Genomic DNA, 18239 nt, shown 5'->3' with positions numbered 1-18239 from the left:
CCGGGCCGAGTATGCCAAGAGCGGCCGCGCCTCCTGCAAGAAGTGCGGCGAGAGCATCGCCAAGGACTCGCTGCGCCTGGCGCTCATGGTGCAGGTACCGCGTGGCGGGGCCGCTGCGGGCGGGCGGGCTGAGCTGGGCTGGCCGCTCCGCTCCGCTCCGCTCGGTACCGCCGGCGGCGGGGCCAGCCCGGGGCTCCGCTCCCTCCGCCCGCCGCGGTGCTCCGGAGCCGCTCGGCCGTGCCTTTCGCTGCCGCGGGGGCGAGCGCAGTCYATTTTTAGCAGAGACGCCTTCGTTGGCTGCCGTGTCCGCAGCAGCGCCGGTGCCCGGGGCAGCCCTGYCCGCAGCGCTCCCCAGGGCGGGGGAAGCCGCTTCCCCCGCTCCCCCGGGCTGCAGAGGCGGCTGCAGGCTAAGCGGTGCAAAAATTACCGTTCGGTGCCGCGGCGGGGCCGTGGGGGCGGCCAGGGCCGCGCACAGAGGCGCTTTGTTGCCATCCGCGGGGCGAGGCGAGCTCCACGGCTCGGCTTTCCCGTGATCCGAGAAGCGTCTGCCGCTCGCAGCCCTCGGTGTCGGGCAGTCCCCGCTCGGTGGGCGTTTTGCATACGAGATAGAGGAACTGCGGCCCGAAAAGTGTGAGAGATCTAGAGCAGCCCCGGGGACGCAGGATGAGCRGCCGAGCCCGGGTGGTCCCGCAGAGCTGGCTGGCACATGGCAGGCGTGAAACAGCCGAACCGCAATCGGCACATGGGCTGCGAAGGTGCGGGTTGATCTGCGCCGCTCTCACGCTATTATTTGTCTTTTGGGGAAGAGAGTGCTCGGCTTGTCTCTGGAAGGAAGGGCAGAGCCCCGTCCTATATAGGGGGGTTGGGAGCTGCGCACGAACCCGGCATCCCACGGTGCTTCGGGCGGATGCGGAGGGAATCTCCGCTCCCCAGGGGAGGCACACGCTGCTTTCCTGGGAGGGGGATGTTTTGTGCCCCCAGGCTGCAGCAGGGCAGATGGGAGGGGGAACCTGCAGCGTGCTGGGGGCGGGCTGAGTTTGGGGGTGTTGCTGTGAAAGATGAGCAAAGGTATGTGCGTCTGTCTACGGAAGGCGAGCAAGGACGTGGCGTGCGAACGGCAGCGCAAAGCCTTGCGGGTGGATGCGTGCTGTGCCTCCGCCCCCACAGGAGCCGGGGATGGAGAACGTACCTCCTTGTGCCCCTGGGAGGGCACCGCTTCTGGCGGGGGAGGAAGGGCCCGGTTCCCCTTCGCCCCGGCTGCCGGAGCCCTGGCCCCGCGTGGGCTGCTGGCTGCCGGGCAGGGCTGGCAGGTCTGCCGGGGTTGGAAGGCAAAGCTGCTTCCCCGGAGGGGAAATTCYTGCCTTTGTTCCCCAGAGCTTCTTTCCCCTGGGAAAGATGTGGGACCGTGCGGTGCCAGGCTGCAGCGTTTGCCCGCACGTGTTCCTGCCGCCTTTCCTTTTGTCTCGCCGGCTGCCCTGAGCCGCTCGCTGGAGCTGCTCCTCCTTCGCTGCTCCGGCTGCTGCTCCTCGGCTTCCTCACATCTGTTCCCCCTTCCTGCCTTGCCCAGCAGTTTAARCTGATGTGAAGTGGGTTGCCCTTCCTCAGCACGAGGGCCAGGGGTTGTGTTCTGGTTCTATAGGGCTTGATTTATGGAATGAGCTCCTGGGGACCGTGWCATTCCTCACAGAGCTACTGCCTTTCATTGCCAGCCATCTCCTCAGAACTGCCGGTCTTACACCAAACACTTGTATTTTTATTAATTTCTCCCACAACCTCTTGAATTTGCTTGCTCTTTCCTCTGCCCACTGCCAGTTTTTGTACCAGCAGAGCACACCCTGGTGCTGATCATCTCGATGTAAGTGCCTGGTTTTCACCAGAGCATGCGGGGCCCCTTGCTTTTTCCTGGGGAAATTCCCCGCAGCGCAGTCTCTGTGCTGGCATCAGTGCACCGAGCTCTTCTGTAAATTGTGCAAATTAAAGGGAAGCTCTGTCCAAGGCCTTAGCTGTGTCTGTGGTAACCCTTTTGTTTTGGTTCCTTAAGTGAAGAGCTCTGCATGACAGTGGGATCATGGGTGTTTGGCACAGGGCAGGCACCCAGGCCSTGCAGGACCAGCACAGCTTTGCCTTTTGCTTCCAGCTGGAACTGAGTGGTTTCTCTTATCTGAATGTGTAATATGAAAGCAAATCGGTCTCTTTTTYGCTTAGTTTGTTTAGGGAGTTATGGTCTAGAGATAGGTGAGCTGAGAGAAGGTGTGTAAACAAGGCCTAGCTTGCCTGGAGGTTTCCTTTCCCGCACGGAGAGAACTCATGGAGTCTAAAACATGGTGTAGAGGAGATCGCTTACTGCTTGTATGATTGCCTTAAAGACTGAGCCAGCTCTGCTTTCTTTTGTACACCCCACTGCCTTGTTCCCCCCAAAGCCTTTGGGAACAGCCCTGAGAAGTCCTCCAGGAAGGCTCCGTCACAAGCCCAGAGGTGTCCAACTTTCAGTGCCAAATTTGCATGTGATTTACAGGCACACTGAGAGYAACCGAAGGGTGGCTGCTGTGGTGTCTTGAGGTTAACTGGGTCATTTAGATCCTGTCTTGTGAGGAAAGTCCATCTGGGAATAAAAATGTCCTCTTACAGTTTGGATAGATGGTTGGCTGTAGTCTGGGCTCCCAGCTCTCCTAGTTCCATGCTGTCATCTCCGAAGCCCTTACCTTTTCCTTCCAGCTCATGCATGAAACTCTGCTGTTGTTTCTAGCTTAGAGATCTCCCTCCTGTTAGTGATTGACACATGGAARGCTTTCCTAGGTCATTAGTTCAGTRTCACCAGTAATAATAATTACATAGCACTGAGTATTATTAGTTCAGCAGTTGTTTGTGTGCGTTATTTGGAACCAAACCACTGTGGGATTACTTTGCCTGGTGGGTAACTGRAGTGCTTAAGCCGGTGCTTAATGTGTTGCAAGCAAGAGGTGCACTTGCAAAACAAGTGCTTGTTGTAGGGCAGGGCACTCTGRRGCTGCGCTTCAGGAAGGACTTSAGTKWTGCTTTTGTCCTGATCACAGAATCMTGAAATGGTTTGGTCTGGAAGAGCATCTGGTTCCAAACCCCTTCCATGGGCAGGGATGCCCCCCACTGGACCAGGTTGTTCAGAGCCCCCCATCMRTTCTGGCCTTGAAYACATCCAAGRATRGATGATCCACAGCTTCTGTGGGCAACCTTTCCCAGTGCCTCACCACCCTRTCACTACAAGCCCTTGTGAAAACTCCTCTCTTCAGCTTTCTTGTAGGCTCMCTTCAGGTATTGGAAGGTGCTAGAAGATCTTCCTGGAGCATTCTTTTCTYCAGGTTGAGCATCCCAAACTSTCTCAGCCKGYCTTCACAGGAGAGAATCTCCAACCCTCTGATCATCCTTATGGCCTGCTCTCAACCTCTGATGCAGGATTTTAATTGGACTCTGGTGTTTCCCTTTAATTTTGTCTCTGCCTCCTGCAGGCCACTCAGGAATTTCTTCAGCCCACAACCCTTGGAGCTGTCCTTCCTATCTTGTGCCTGACACGGGTTCTCCAGGATATGGACAGTTTGCTTGAGAAGTGGCTCTTAAAGGGATTGTGGAATGAGGCCTCTTGTGCTGCACAGTGTTACAGGGGCTGGTGCGGCCATGCTGAGGCTGTGATCTTTTTCTTTGCAGTAAAACAGATGGGCTGAGCAGCAGGGTGATGAACTGGTTAAGCTAGCTAAATGCTCCTTCCACGTCTATCCCCTTTGGGACATCTCTCCAGAAGCTTGTCTGTCTTATTAGATTTTCTTCTTAGACTTTGTCCTAGATAGTATCTGTCTTGATTTAAAGAAAAATGGAAAAGAAAAAGAAACCAAGTGTATTTACCCAGATACTCCTTTTTATCTTGGGCTTTGTTTTGTTTTTCCCCTTGATTGTGCTTAAATTGTTTCATCTTGGCCTAATGTGCTTTTTTCCTAGTCTCCCATGTTTGATGGCAAAGTCCCTCACTGGCACCACTACAGCTGYTTCTGGAAGCGGGCTCGAATTGTGTCCCACACAGACATTGATGGCTTCCCTGAGCTTCGGTGGGAAGATCAGGAGAAAATCAAGAAAGCCATTGAAACTGGAGGYGCTGGAGGAGGTAGGCAGAGGTCTTGTGGTGTTTGGAGGTTCAGCTGGAACTGTGCTCCCTATTGCCATGCTGTTATTGTGGTGATTTGATGTTCGTGTCTCTTTGACGAGTGATGTCAGAAGAATTGTCTACATGTCTCTGCACTCTGGGGTTAGGATGCTGGCAGTATCATCCAGCAGTCAAATCAGTGAGCAGCCATRTCAGTTGGCAGGTGTATTGAAAAGTATTTCTTGTCATCATGATTTTGCTTTCAGTTCTTTAATATTAACRTATGCTGTTGTAGTATGTTGTTTTAATGGTACCTTCAAGTGCAGTGCATGGTTATGGTGGCCCTTTGGTGCCTTTGAGCACAGACTGCTTGTATTCAAATTCTGGGCAAGTAAGTGGCTGGAACACAAGAGGTTTATTAATGCAGACTGCTAACAATCTGTGACAGAAAATAAGAAAATAAGGGAACGCATATTAAAACCTAACTCTGTATTTGCTTTGTTCTGCAGGAAAAGGAGGGGAACAGGAAGGAGGTGGCAGGGCTGAGAAGAGCCTAACTGACTTTGCTGCTGAATATGCMAAGTCTAACAGAAGTACTTGCAAAGGCTGTGAGCARAAAATAGAAAAGGTAAAAAAGTTCWCCATCTCATTTTTTTTCTCCCACCARTTTTAATTCAAACAATGGCTTTTATTATTGCTTCCTGTCTGTCCTGCATATGGAAAGCACTTGCAGAGCTGCATTTCTGTGTCTGAGGAGCAGTTGTGTCTTGGACAGCTGACAGTAAAGGCATCCCTCAGGCATGGCAGTCTGGGCTTCAAGCCTGCTGATCCCTCCTTTCACTTGTGTCTTAGAGCAGGCTGGGAATGCTGCTCACCAGCATTTCTGTGGCAAGAGAGCCACCATTAACTGCAGATTTTCCTGCTTGTTGCTGCATTGCAAACCAACTACTTGGTTGGGCATCTGAAAGTGATCTTTTTTTCAAATGTCCAACACTGTCTGTGTTGTACATCTGGAAAGTAATTTGCTATAAGACAGGATAAGATCATATTAACATTGATGTTTGAATGGTAGAGACATAAAGTTAATTTTTAGAGTTGCCTTTATAGGGCTTGTTTATGTGAGTTTTGCTTGTTAAAACTTAACTGGAAGTTGGAATAAAGACAACCAGATGACCCAGTTTGAGTGGATTCTGAACAGAAAACTTCCTTAAAAAGTGACCTTTTCAACCTAGCAAGAGTACTGAAGAAAGCAGAGGAACTGTAGTGAAAGATCTTGAATAAAAGTTACAGACTTAGATAGAGGAMCTATTATTGTTTTACAGGTGTTTAGGAAGCATCATGTTGGTAACTTGATAACATCCTGCTCCTTCCAGAATGGCCTAACAATTGCTCTTGTGTCTCTTTAATCTRCCTCAGGGCCAGATCCGGATTTCCAAGAAGATGGTGCATCCTGAAAAGCCRCAGCTGGGAATGATAGATAACTGGTACCACCCAGACTGCTTTGTGAGCCGCCGRGCAGAGCTGGGCTTCCTCCCAGTCTACGGGGCCACCCAGCTCCTGGGCTTCAGCATCTTGAAAGCTGAAGATAAAGAAACTCTGAAGAAGCAGCTCCCAGCTACCAAGAGTGAAGGGTATGTGGTTTCTTGGTGTAAGAAATTGTGTTGTCTGGAGGAGCTACTGCTCTTAAATATATCCATGACAAATGTTGTGGGACACTGTTGTCTCTGTTGAAAGAATATTGGTTTCAGGAGGGTTTGRTCCTTCCTGTGACCTCAGGCAGATGACAGCAGACATTCTGTGCCCCTGGGAACATGCARTCCAGTTGCCCCCATGGCTGTCGTGAGGAAATGCAGAGACCTGCGGCTGTGACTCAGAGGGCTGATGTAGGGCTTTCAGCTGTAAAATAATGCTTGCATAGTACAAATGGATACTGGGCTCTGCATCTTCTTGTGTGATACTGTTATCAGGGGTGGTTTCTCTGCTCCAACCATTTGTTAGAGAATTGATTTGACATCTCTTATCTATGAGCTGCTGATCTGTGACAGGCACTGAATCTGATAATGGTGTTTATTGGCCATGTAGTGCTTACACTTGGATGCTTTTGTTTGCTGAATCTTTTATGGTGTGTCTGAAATTTTACTGCCTTGCTGAGATTTTCAGCGGAGGCTTTTGACAGAACTTGTGCTGACAGAGAAGCGTTTCCAGGTGACTTGCTAGCTTTGGTGAATCTTTCTGTGTTAATCAARGCTTTTGTTGGTTGTTCTTGAAATGACTTTGCCTGCAGTCAAGCTTCATAACACAAACCACTGTTGTTCCCATGGAGGAAGGAACATAAGGTGTTTCTGGATCCTACAAATAAGAAAGATCTTGTCATTGGGAAACAGTGGGCTTCTCTGTGTATGTTTTAGTCTGAATTCAGCTTTGCTTTTGCAAAGATTCATCGTGAAAATGTCCAGTGAGGCTGATGTCTGTTCTGAGAAGCYGTGGCCATGTCAAATCTGTGCAGTCTTGGTCAGCAGTGGTCTTCCAGATGTGCAGCTGATGTGTGTAGCATGCAGTTCTGAGCCTCATGAATGCCATTCCTGGCCAGAGGGAACACTGGAGCCTGTGTGAACTGATCTGTGTGAGGGTGAGAGGCTGCAGCCTCTGTGCTTTATTCCTGCTTGGCAAGCCAGTGCTCCAGAAGCATTTGGCAGTGKTGTGAGGAGAGTCCTGCAGTGCCACAGGATAGGGGCTTTGGCCAGAGCCCTGTCAGGTTCTGTGCTGTTCACCTCACTCAGCTGARCTGGCAGAGACCAAGAGGAGCTGTGTGCATCTGTTGGGCAGCCAGCTGTCTTTCCATGCAGCAATTTTACCTCTGTGTGCATTGCTTGGTGTAAGCAGAAGTGAAGTATTTTAATGCACTTAGAGCTTTTCAAGTAGTCCTTTGCTTTTTGTGCTGAGGTGCAAGTTCTGCTTTGTCCTAGAACAGTGAGTTTAATAGGGTTATTTGTAGTTTTATCCCATGTCCTCAGCAAAGCTCTAGAGATTTGACTGTGTRAGTGCTTCTCTTGTCTGCCCTGACTCTGCTTTTCTGGGCCACTTCTGGGATGCTATGCAAAACATGAGGGCTTTGTAAAGAAAAGCCACCAAGTAGTTTGCCAAGTCRCTGTGTAAATAAAAGCCTAGAATTGCAATGGAAAAAAGCTTATACTGGAGATGTAGGGTAATGTGAACCAGGACCTCATGCCAGAAAAGCAGCAGGATGTCTCATCTTTCCTGCTTTCTAAGCACTGCCTGAACAAGCCCCTCAACCGTGAAGGTGCTGGCTGGCTCTTATGCTGCACTAGCTTCTGTTGTTGGGGCTGTGTGCTTGAGCCAAGGGTGGTAAGGGTCAATTGGAAAAAGAATTGTCTGTCAAACAAACTGAACGAGCAAGAGTGTGAATAAACAGCATGAGTGGAGAGGTGTGGTGTGCTAACTGTCTGGTGATTTTGCTGCCAAGAAAGCACAGAAGTTGTGGAGAAGCCAAAAGAATACTCCAGAAACCTCAGTGAGATGCAGTTACCTCTGATAATTCACTTCGTGTGTTTGATCAGATAACAGAAATTAACAACAGAAATTACACCTTGCAGAAGTTTTGTTAGAGCATCTGTTGCAAGTCATGTTCTCAAAATTATCTTTAAAGATATTTTTAATTGTACTATGTTGAAATTATATTTTGACTCAGAAGTCTGTGCAATTCAGTTGTTACACATCCAAATTCAGGTGCTGCTGGTGCATGTCCAGCCCATACTGTGAGGAGAATCTCAGACTTTGGAATTGCCCTGTGAGCCGTTTGTGTAAGGGTGGCATTGTGATGTTCCTTTTCTAGATGAGAGAGGTGAGGCACCAAGCAGGGCTAGCAAGAATAAATTGGAAAATTCTTTCCTTGTGAAGGCCAAATATGGGAAGATTTACTGCAAGGATCCTGGCTCCTTTCCTCAGCCTGTTCTGGGTGAGACATGCAACCCTCCCTTGGTCTGTGAGCTGTTCTGCCTAAGCACCAGCACTGTGCACTCCTGCGAAAGGAGGATCTTTGTGTGTCCTTGCCTGCAACTTTTCTGTGGAAAGAATACTTGTATGCTGGTGTAGGAAATGCAGTATCATCTTGTGAGCTCCCTATGACAGTGTTTTTTGGTAGTGTGTGTTTTACCCTCCTGCTCTGAGCTGTAATACTTCCTGTGTTTTCTGCCTCGCTCGCAAAGTGTCACTCTGGAGATGTCATGCAGCACCAGATTAGCTGCACGGGTCACCTGAGGCAAATGCTGAGTGTTCAGGTCACCAACAGTCTGGCAGTGCTTTGCAGGGAGGAGGTGAAAAGTGGAGTTCTTGTTCCTCCCTGTATGGGCTGCTTGCTTTATCTAGGGTTRCTGTGTCTGTCCTTTCCACCTTTTCTTTGTAGGGAGGGGAACATGAAATATAGGGTAGATTGTAAAGAAGGCCCAGGCTAGAGTTGGACAGTTCACTTCCCTCTTCATCTTCTCTGAAGCTGGAATAAATCTTGTGTATCCTCCATGAAGATGAGAAGTGGATTGTATTGCCTGGGAACTACCAGTCCTTGCAAACAAGCCATTGGGCTGTACCTGTTAGAGGTGGAAGGYTGTCCCTTGTCCAGCAGGGGAAAARGGTGTACACAGTAKCACCCAGCTGCTGTTGAGCAGCACRTAGTGTTTKGGTCCAAAGATGGAAGATCCTTSTKTGTGTCTTCTTAATGTGTGYCTGTGAGGGTGTATTTAYWGATTGTTCTAAAATATGCTGGTTTTGGAAGATGCGAGATGCATWCAGCTTTGCTGCTCCCTTCCTCAGGCTGTATAAAATGATCAGTGTCTGCTTTAGCCTGGGGCATAAAAGAGAAGATGGTGACCAATATCTTTAAGGCTCCCTGTGGTTGTGATGATCCCTCCCACTCTGTGGTTTGTCCCAGCAGCTGGAGCAGGTACAGTAATCCCTCTGTCTGGGAGATCAGCTGCTGTCCCCTTGACCGTGAGGGGAAGCTGCCAAAAGTGTGAGTCCCTGCGGGAATTTGGATGCTTTCCCTGGGTCACAGGGCCTGTCAGCAGAGTGATTGCCTTCCAGCAGCTGCTGTGCTGGATTTGCTCCTTTTGGAGATTAGGAGACAGGTTAGTATGGGAGTGAGTRCTGGCTTGCTGGAGACAGCCTGACTGTCAGCAGGCACTGCAGACACACTGGGCTGGGCACCCCCCAAGCACTTCCAGCATTAAACCCCTGGTTTGGGAAGGTGCAGCAGAATGCTTTGCACTCAGGCTGATAACGTTTTTCACAGATTCTGTTGTGTACCCCTGACTGATAAAACTCATTGTCCTTTTGGTGGGACAGTGCATGCTSTGGTTTTGTTCCCTGCTGGGGTTGCAGCCTGGGAGGAGAGAGGACAYGCTTGGCCTGGGGACTTTTGAAGGCACTGTGTGTTCTGGAGCCAGTCCTGCCACCTTGGTTGCCACTTGCCTGATTTAGAACACAGGATGAAGTTTTTCTCAGGCAGTTGCTGGCAGCACAGTGTGGCTGTTTTCCCCCGACCCGAGGCAGGGGGATGCACAGCACAGCCCTGCTCGTTGATGGGACCTGGCAGGGGCACAGCTGGAAGATGAGCTCGTCTGCAAAACAAGCCCCTCAAGTAGTCTTGTAAAGTGCTCTGAGCCATGTTTTGGTCAGAGGTGCTAATGATAGAGTATTGTGACCACTGCAAATAAAATGAGCCCAATTTTAGGGCCAGGGCAGTTACTAGAATATGCAGGTCTCATGCAGGAGTCTCTGAAAGGAGAGTACCTCCTGACACCCTCCTGCAGCTTTATAGCTGTCATACAGAGTTAGTGTTAATGGGAGYAAAGTCCTAGAAAGTGAACTGTTTAAAATTGTAAGTAGGAGAGCAATCGAGAATGTTAACTTCATGATTTAACCATCAGCCACAGCTTGTAAAGTTAAGAGAGGGGCTTCTGTGTAAAGAAACCTGGCTGATGTTTCATAACAGAAAGCAGCTCTGTCAAAATGGAGTGTGAGATCCAAGCTGTGTTCATGCTCTGCCTTGAGCTGCAGGCCCATCCTACCTGAACTGGAGCAAAATTTCCCTTGGTATCCTTAGAAGGAGGGCACATGCTCCGGGTAGATTAAGGGGATGACATGACTCAGGAAACATAAATGATCTTCCTCTGCGATGCCTTGTCACTCTGCAGTCTGCCAAAATCYCCTGGTTTTCATTTAGCTTTCTTTTTCCAGTCTTTCTTGAGCAGTGTTTTTTCTGTAACTTCTCTCTGCAGCTCTAAGCCTCCAGCAAATAGCAATAATTTTCCACACACAAAACTCCCAGCAGTACCTCACAAAACTGCTGTGGGCTTGRGAGTACTTTCCAAATAGAAACTTCCACCTGTTTGATTTCAGAGGCCTGACTTAATTACAGTCTGAAGAGAGCCTATATGGGAAATACGTAGTTTCCCAGTGTGTTAACTCATTAAAGTTACTGTGTTCGCAGTCCTGTATTTCAATATGGGCTGTCTAAGCTGATCAAGGTGTTGATTCAACTGAAAGACACTGTGGTCTTTTAACCTGCATTGCTACACCTCCCCAGGTTTGGAGAGCTATTCAGTGATCCTTAGGTATGCATTTGGTGTAACTAATACAGATGTATATGAATATGCCTGGAGATGTTGCAGTCTTTCACACACTCTTCTGCCAAACCATTCAGTTACCCCGTGGAAAAGCTCTAAGTGTACCTGACCTGGTTGAGGCAGTTCACATTGCAGAGCTAAGTGGATGTCTATAATCTAGCCCTGAGGAATTTGAAAAATGGGTTTGCCTGCCAAAACTGAGGGTATTCAAGCCTCTGCAGATATCAGCAGTCAGTAATCTGAGCTGTGCTAAGTGCTGGACAGCTGCTTCAATAACTTCCTTTCATCTGCGTGTGGTTTTGTTTTGTTTTTCTCTATTAGAAAGAGAAAAGGAGAAGAGGTAGATGGAAATGTGACTGTGAAAAAGAAGCAGAAAAAAGAAAAAGAGAAAGAATCAAAGCAGGAAAAACAGCTGAAGGTGAGTTTTAGCTGCTCACATCCAAAAACTTTGTTGGAAGAGTGCAGTGTCAGGCACCAAGTGAAGAGCTGTAGCCTCTAGAGAAGGCAGTACCTTGTGTTGAGACAGAGCAGCACAGACAGTCCTTGTGTCCTGGCACAGGAGGTCTGCTGTCACTAAGGCTTTGCTGAAGGCAATTCACCCTGCCCCTTTCTCYTGAAAGACAGGAAGGATATTCTCTAGGACTTGTGCTTATTGGATTTAAGTAGATTAGATTAAATGCCTTTTTTTTTCTGAGGGGTTCTTTCTGTGCTCCTTCCTGTGTTATCTRGCCATGGTGGCTGAAGCTTGGAGCCTGAGCACTGTTTCAGAAGAGCTTGGAGAACAATAAATARCTCATTGTACAAATWAAACAGAGATAAAGTGTGCAACTGRATTAATGACAAATAYCTTCTTCATCTTCTGGGGAGATGTGTTCAGTTCTTGGATGCAAATTGTGATGGATCACGACTTTCTACCTTTCACTTTCTAGAATATTGTGGGAAGAATTCCCAGTAGAGAATTTTAGKAATTTTGTATTTATTGGAAGTTTCCAAAAAAAAACCCAAACTGCTTTTGCTGCAATTGAAATCTTAATGGAGGTGTAGAGAAACGGTGTGTCTGGCTTTGAACAAAAGTTTTTTTATTGTGTTGCAGCACCTTAATTTAAAAAAAACCCAGCTGAGATGTTCTTAAGGTTTTGCTGCTGCGGTGCAAATGTTTAGGACAAATCAAGGCACTTTGTGGGTCAGGGTTAACTTTGAGTTCACTTTTTTAATATAATTTCATCAAGCGTGGTCAGTAACACGCTTGAAAATTAAACCATTTAACCCAGCCAACCACTTCTTTCAGTGTAGACTTCATTTTTGACTGTAGCCAGTGGAWTACATTCAGTAACTGAGATATTTAAGGATGCTTCTTTGCTTCCCAACCGTTTCAACTTTTGTAGAAAAGCTCAAAAGGATGTGCATGCTCTTCTACACTGCTGCAAGTGTCTGATCTGATTCCTCTAATGCTTAGTTTTCTTAAAAAAAGAACAGTGGCAATCAGCATTTCTGATTTGTTTTCATTGGAAGGCTCAAATGCTCTCAGTGTCAATTAGGTAGGTGACGTTTTCAAAGATTCTTGAGAGCTTTCTAAGTAAGGACACTGACATTTGAAGGATGTGACTTTAAAGATCTGTTTTAGGTGTTTGATAAAGTGTGTTACTCTGTTTTGGTAAAGCTACTGGTTCTTGGAGCTGTTAATCTCACAATCAGGATTTAAGATAAAATGGCCTTGCTAAAACCTTGTGCACATACAGCAGTTTCAGGAGTATTCTTAGCTATTTGCAGTCGATTGCTTTCTAAGCTGCTGGATTTTGTCAACAGGAGCAGACAGAGYTGATCTGGGGCATCAAGGATGAGCTGAGGAAGGTCTGCTCTACTAATGACCTGAAAGAGCTGCTGATCGCCAACAAGCAGGAGGTTCCCTCAGGGGAGAATGCCGTGAGTTGGATGTAGTTGCTCTGCATGTGTGTGGGGTCTTGGAATCAGTGAAGCTGACCTGACCTGGTATTGCTGCAAGGTCCAGGAGTCTGAAKCATGTTCCTRTCAYAACAYTTAAAGAAATTTGGTGCAAAGCCCRSTCCTTCTGTCCCAGGACTCTGRTATTGCTGTTACACTTGCTTGTGAAGGGTGGTGTGGTGGAGAGYGATGCTGAATTCAGCACCTTCATTGTGGTGTAGTGCCTTTATTCTGCTATGCTCAAAATGGTCCATATTTTTTTTTGGAGCTGGCTTTTCATGAGCAGGTTAGTTAAGGCATTTCACAWTGCCTCCCTCAACTGTTGCATTATGCAAAATGAAGCAAAAAYGGTATGAATTCTTTCCCAGTTTCTTTTTTAAAAACAGTCCATTTCAGTCTATGTAACTTGTGAAAGTCTGCTCTCTTTCAGAGCCACATACTGCTTTAAGTGTTTGTATTTATCAAGAYTCCTTAAGAAGAGTGTAGGCTGGGGTGTGGGAAGTGTCTAGACTCAAAATGGTCACAGAATACTCTTAGGCAGGAAAACCTGGATTGGTCTGAGCCTACATTCCCACCTACCTACTCATGTGCTCAGATGCAGTAGCTTGTCTCCTCCCTGGCTGTTCTGGCACGGCAGCCTGGTCAGGTGCTGTGCCAGGTATATTCTCCTGAACCGTGGGGTTACAGAATGGGTTGGATTGGAAGGGACTCTAAAGATATTCCTGCTGTGGGCAGGGATACCACCCCCTAGATCAGGTTACTCAGAGCCCCATCCGACCCAATCTTGAACACTTCCAAGGATGGAGAATCCACAGTTCCTTTGGGCAACCTGTTCCAGTGCCTCACCACCCTCAGAGTGAGGAATTTCTTCCTAATATCCAATATAAACCTACTTTCTTTCAGTTTAAAGCCATTCTCCCTTGTCCTGTCACTACGTGGCCTCATAAAAAGTGCCTCACTGCTCTCCTGTAGACTCCATTTAAGTTCTGGCAGGTCCTATAAGGTCTCCCTGAAGCCTTCTCTTCTCTAAGCTGCACAATCCTACAACTCTCAGCCTATCTACATGGGAGAGGTTCTTGAACCCATTTCCTCTGGCCTCAGGGCCATGTCCTTGCTCTGATGGGAGCCCCAGATCTGAATGCAGCACTCCGGGTGAGGTCTCATAAGAACAGAGTGGAGGGGAAGAATCACCTCCTTCTTCCTGGAGAGGAGAGACTGAGCCAGGGGTGTGAGCAGGAGAAACCTCATGCCATGCCTCTGAGGCATCATATATCTGTCAGTGCCTGGTTTATATTCGGAGTGTGTGTGACATGTGCTGGAAATGCCTGTGCCTGCATGCCAGCAGCCTGGCAGTTGTGTTCCTGTGCAGCCCAGGGTAACACAGTGTGTGTGCCTCCAGCCTCCTCCTGCCTTGACCTGCTTTGTGCTCTTCRTTGCTTTAGATCTTGGACCGAGTAGCAGATGGGATGGCATTTGGAGCTCTGCTTCCCTGYGAGGAGTGCAAGGGGCAGTTTGTGTTCAAGAGTGACGCTTATTACTGTTCGGGGGATATCACTGCCTGGACCAAGTGCGTTGCTAAAACGCAGACTCCCAACAGGAAAGACTGGGTGATCCCAAAGGTGGGTGTTTTCTGCATATTTGATGTGCTGAAGCACATTTCTTGACTGATTGAACCAGCAGCAGTCAGTSCTGGATGCCAGAGAGCAGAGTGTGYTGCAGTGCTRAGCAGCTGTGACAGCGGGGAAGTCTTAKCACAGCCACATCCCTCCAGGAGTTTGCAGCTAATGCATAAATAAATCATGTTTTTTCCAGTAACACTAAATTGAAAGAGATGTTGCTGATTTGCTTTGAAACTCATCATTTACCCTCTACTAGGTTTGTTTTTCCAGTCAGTAGTGTGGAGTTTTGTCCACCTTAGTAGGAATGTCTCAAAAATAATTTCCAAGCCATGCAGTAAATGCCAGCATTGGGCCAGTGCTSAATTTATCCTTTAAATTTTTAGTTTAATTTGTTGGTTTTGAACTCTGTTTATGCTTTCACCTCACAGGAGTTTCGGGAAATTCCTTATCTGAAGAAATTCAAATGTAAGAAGCAGGACAGGGTGTTCCCTCCAGATGCTGTGACTGTGAACTCAGCACCTCCTTCCTCTGTRTCTGCTCCTTTGTCAGAGACTGTGTCTGCACCCAAAGGTAAGTGGCTGGCTGGGCATGGATTGCTGGAGTTCAGGATGATGTCCAGGCTGCCATTCCCAGCCAGACAAACGTGCCACCCTGAATGCTCCCACTGTTCTCCTGCCCTCAGCTGGCAGAGCTCTCCTGATAAAAGTGTCTCATGTGCTTCATCTTCKTAGCACAGGTAGGCCCTGATGCGTTGGGTTGCCTGCAGTCATGGGCTTGAGGTTCTTTTTACTCAGAGATCATTTTGAGTGTTTCTTGATTGTGAAGAAATGGTGCAAATGATGCAGTGAATCAGAAACTTAAAGCCTGATGTTTCAAATTTTGTAGCAGATCACCCCTGAGACACAATGCCTTCTTGATTGGTTTCTTGGGGCACATCCAGGGACCTCCMCAGTGCCACATATTCCACATCATTTTGGGTTTTAACAGCAAGAGGGGTTTGTTTTGTTTTTAAATTCTCCACTGAGATTTGGCTTTACCAATTACTGACTCCCCTTACGCAAAAGTAAATGTGCTATCTCCAGCCCACAAACTGGAATAAAGTTGCATTTAAAAAACTCCCTGTAGGTTTCTGGAATGAATTGCATGCTTTGGCAATATAGCCTGACTATTAAGAACTATGCTGACTTCTTTCTTATTCAGCCTTTCTAGTTCTGGTCATAATTTTGGGTGCAGGACATTATTGTTATTTGGTTAAAAAGGTCGGAGTAATTCTGAACTGTTAACTTTAACCAAATAATGTTGTTTTAGCAATGAAGAAATTAAATAACCCAGRTCTTGTTTCTGATTAGCAAATTGATTCCAGCACCAGTGTCCCCTGAAACTCAGAAAGTTGACCAGATTTAAAGCCAGGTTGCTTTGTTTGCTAACAACCAAACTAATCTGAGTTGAGGGGAGAAGAGGAAATACAACCCTTGGTTGGTCAGAGTTGATAACATTTATCTTCAGCAGTGCAAATATGCTCTTAGACAATTGGCAATGTCCTGAACCAGCCTGAATTGCAATGTTAACACGATGTGATGGAGCATCAGATGCTTACTGATTTGCTCCTGACTTCTTACAGGATTTGCATGTCTATACTGTCTATAAGATCAAGACTGGAGCACTGTTGCTTGAGAGATAATTTTCTTTGCAGCCCCTCAAAAAAGGATTTCCTTTTGTAAAGGCAGCAGCTTTCTTGTGTCAGTGAGTTTTTCCCGTGCTATCAGGCATCAGAAGAAGAGGGAAAGCAGAGCACAGTCTCTAGTAGCACAGTGCTGTAGCAGACTGATTCTTTTGCTTTTTACTCAACAAAACAAACCAAGAAAAGTGCAAATAAGCCTACATACCATTTCCTTGTCTTCCACTCCTTCTGTTTGTTGGCAGCTGCTGAGTTTTGTTGCCTTTCCTCTGGGAAAGGGGAGCTCCCTCCTGCTTGCTTAGCACAGGTCAGACCTGCTYGTCCCCTTGTCTCCCTGCCATCTGAGCTGATTGTACAGAGGGGGGGATGCTGTCCCTTTGTGCTTGTTGTTTGTCCAGGAGACTCTGTGCCTGTTGCTAACATGTCATTTCCAAATCTTTAGACAAACCACTGACCAACATGAAGATCCTGTTGGTCGGGAAGCTGTCAAAGAACAAGGAGGAGGTGAAGAGCATTGTGGAGGGCCTGGGAGGAAAGATGACGACAACAGCTAACAAGGCCACCCTGTGCATCAGCACACAGAGTGAGCAGCCATGCATTGGTTACTTGTGGCTCTGATAACAGAGATGAGCAGATTAGAGAGGGCATGTGCCCTCAGATCTATCTGGGGATCCGTGTTTGGATTAGGGGGAGTGTTTTGTGTGCACATATGTCCTGAGTGTGCTTAGAAAAGTAAAGACAGATGCATGCTGTTTGAGTTTTGCTTACCCAGCAAGTCAGCCTGGCAGGCTGTGCCTTAAGGCTCTCTTGGGTCAGTGGCAGCTGTTTGTGTTCAGACCATAGTGGGTGTGCAAGCCACCCTCGTTGGGATGAGGAGTGCTGGGAGCTGTGTCCATGCTTGCCTTGGAGAATCCCCAGAGCTGMCTGTGAGGGCACTTGTTTGCTCTGCTGGCAGCTTAGAGTCTGCTCTTCTCTGTTTTGGAGTGGTGGTGCAAACTGACAGCTGAGGTGGGACAKCTGCTCCCATCCATCAGGAAGTCCAGCCAAGCTCTGGAAAGAGGAGAGCTGGACCAGTCAGGTAAAACAGGAGTGTTCCTGCTCTTGCCCAAGCTGCAGCTTTGAGCCAAGGAAGAGCTTGGCTCTCTAAGGAACATGGTGAATCTGAAATGCAGTGGAATTGTGTTTTCACAAAGCATTTACAGAGTGCTGAATCATGGCCAGAGGAAGAGGCTGAGGTCTAAAACCTCACAGATGCATTTTTTTCCTCCCTTTCCTACCCTACCTCTGCAGAGGATGTGGAGAAAATGAGCAAGAAGATGGAAGAAGTGAAGGAGGCCAAAGTCCGTGTGGTCTCAGAGGCGTTTCTTCAGGATGTGAAATCTTCCAGCAAGGACTTCCAGGAGCTTGTGTCTCTCCATGCACTTTCACCTTGGGGTGCAGAGGTGAAGATGGAGCACGAGGAAATGGCTGTGGATGGGAAGAGCAGCAAGCCCCCRAGTACAAAGAGCGCTGGGAAGGTCAAAGAAGAACAAGGTGAGGAACAAAGTGGTTGTTTCTCCATAGGCCTGTTCAGTACTGTGCATGCACAAAGCAAATCTTGGTATGGTCCGTCCTTGCCTTCTTGAATTTTCTGCCCTTTTTCTCGTGAGCTCGTATCATGGACCTCAAGGCAAGATTAGTTTAAGTGAACATCATCTGTCACCTGAGCAGGCTCTTTTTTCCCCCACTTCAGTCTGCCCAGGCTCCCTGACATCAGTCCAGTCTCTTCCTCATAACACATTACCTTCTATGCCAGTGTGGGTCAGTGTTGCAGCTCCAGGGAGGTACTGGGGCACCAAGATGACAGACACTGCCCAGGGGGTGTTGGCAATTGAGAAAATACTGGTGYCCAGAGCACTGAGTCTCTGTGCTACTTGATTTAGAACATAATATTTTTTAAAAGAAGAGGAAAAATACTGGTGGCATTGCTCACCAGTGCCATAGAGAGCTTGTGTTATTAACACTGGATGATGAAAAAAACCATCACATTTGCTCACTTCTCTTCAGAACCTGTTCTCTATRTCCTCCAAGTGGAGGTTTCTGTCATACAGTTTGGTGTGTTATTGCCAGACTGTCTCACCRCAGTAGCATCCCCAGGGAATCTGARCACTCCCCATGCCCTGTGAGGTTTTTTAATCCCACTTCCACATTTGTGGTTGTGTTTATCTGCAATGCAGGTGAAAAATTAATAATGTCCACCCCTTGGGGCCAGG

The 18239-nt window shown here is 47.7% G+C and overlaps 1 protein-coding gene across 1 annotated transcript in view; it reads left to right on the top strand.

Annotated features, from left to right (window-relative positions):
* The window catches only part of PARP1 (poly(ADP-ribose) polymerase 1), a 73014-nt gene that overhangs the window by 40262 nt on the left and 14513 nt on the right, over nucleotides 1-18239 (top strand). The window contains exons 2-11 of the mRNA XM_057374907.1: nucleotides 1-94; nucleotides 3967-4129; nucleotides 4618-4736; nucleotides 5525-5739; nucleotides 11071-11167; nucleotides 12556-12672; nucleotides 14133-14309; nucleotides 14738-14879; nucleotides 16430-16570; nucleotides 17278-17520. Coding sequence (XP_057230890.1) covers nucleotides 1-94; nucleotides 3967-4129; nucleotides 4618-4736; nucleotides 5525-5739; nucleotides 11071-11167; nucleotides 12556-12672; nucleotides 14133-14309; nucleotides 14738-14879; nucleotides 16430-16570; nucleotides 17278-17520 — 1508 coding nt within the window. The remainder of the gene's footprint in view (nucleotides 95-3966; nucleotides 4130-4617; nucleotides 4737-5524; nucleotides 5740-11070; nucleotides 11168-12555; nucleotides 12673-14132; nucleotides 14310-14737; nucleotides 14880-16429; nucleotides 16571-17277; nucleotides 17521-18239) is intronic.

This window comes from Malurus melanocephalus, unplaced genomic scaffold (assembly GCF_030028575.1).
Source record: "Malurus melanocephalus ecotype Western Australia unplaced genomic scaffold, MMel_1.1 scaffold_235, whole genome shotgun sequence".
Lineage (NCBI taxonomy): Eukaryota > Metazoa > Chordata > Aves > Passeriformes > Maluridae > Malurus > Malurus melanocephalus.
Note: the sequence above shows the minus strand (reverse complement) of the source record. Positions and strands in the feature narration are given on the sequence as shown.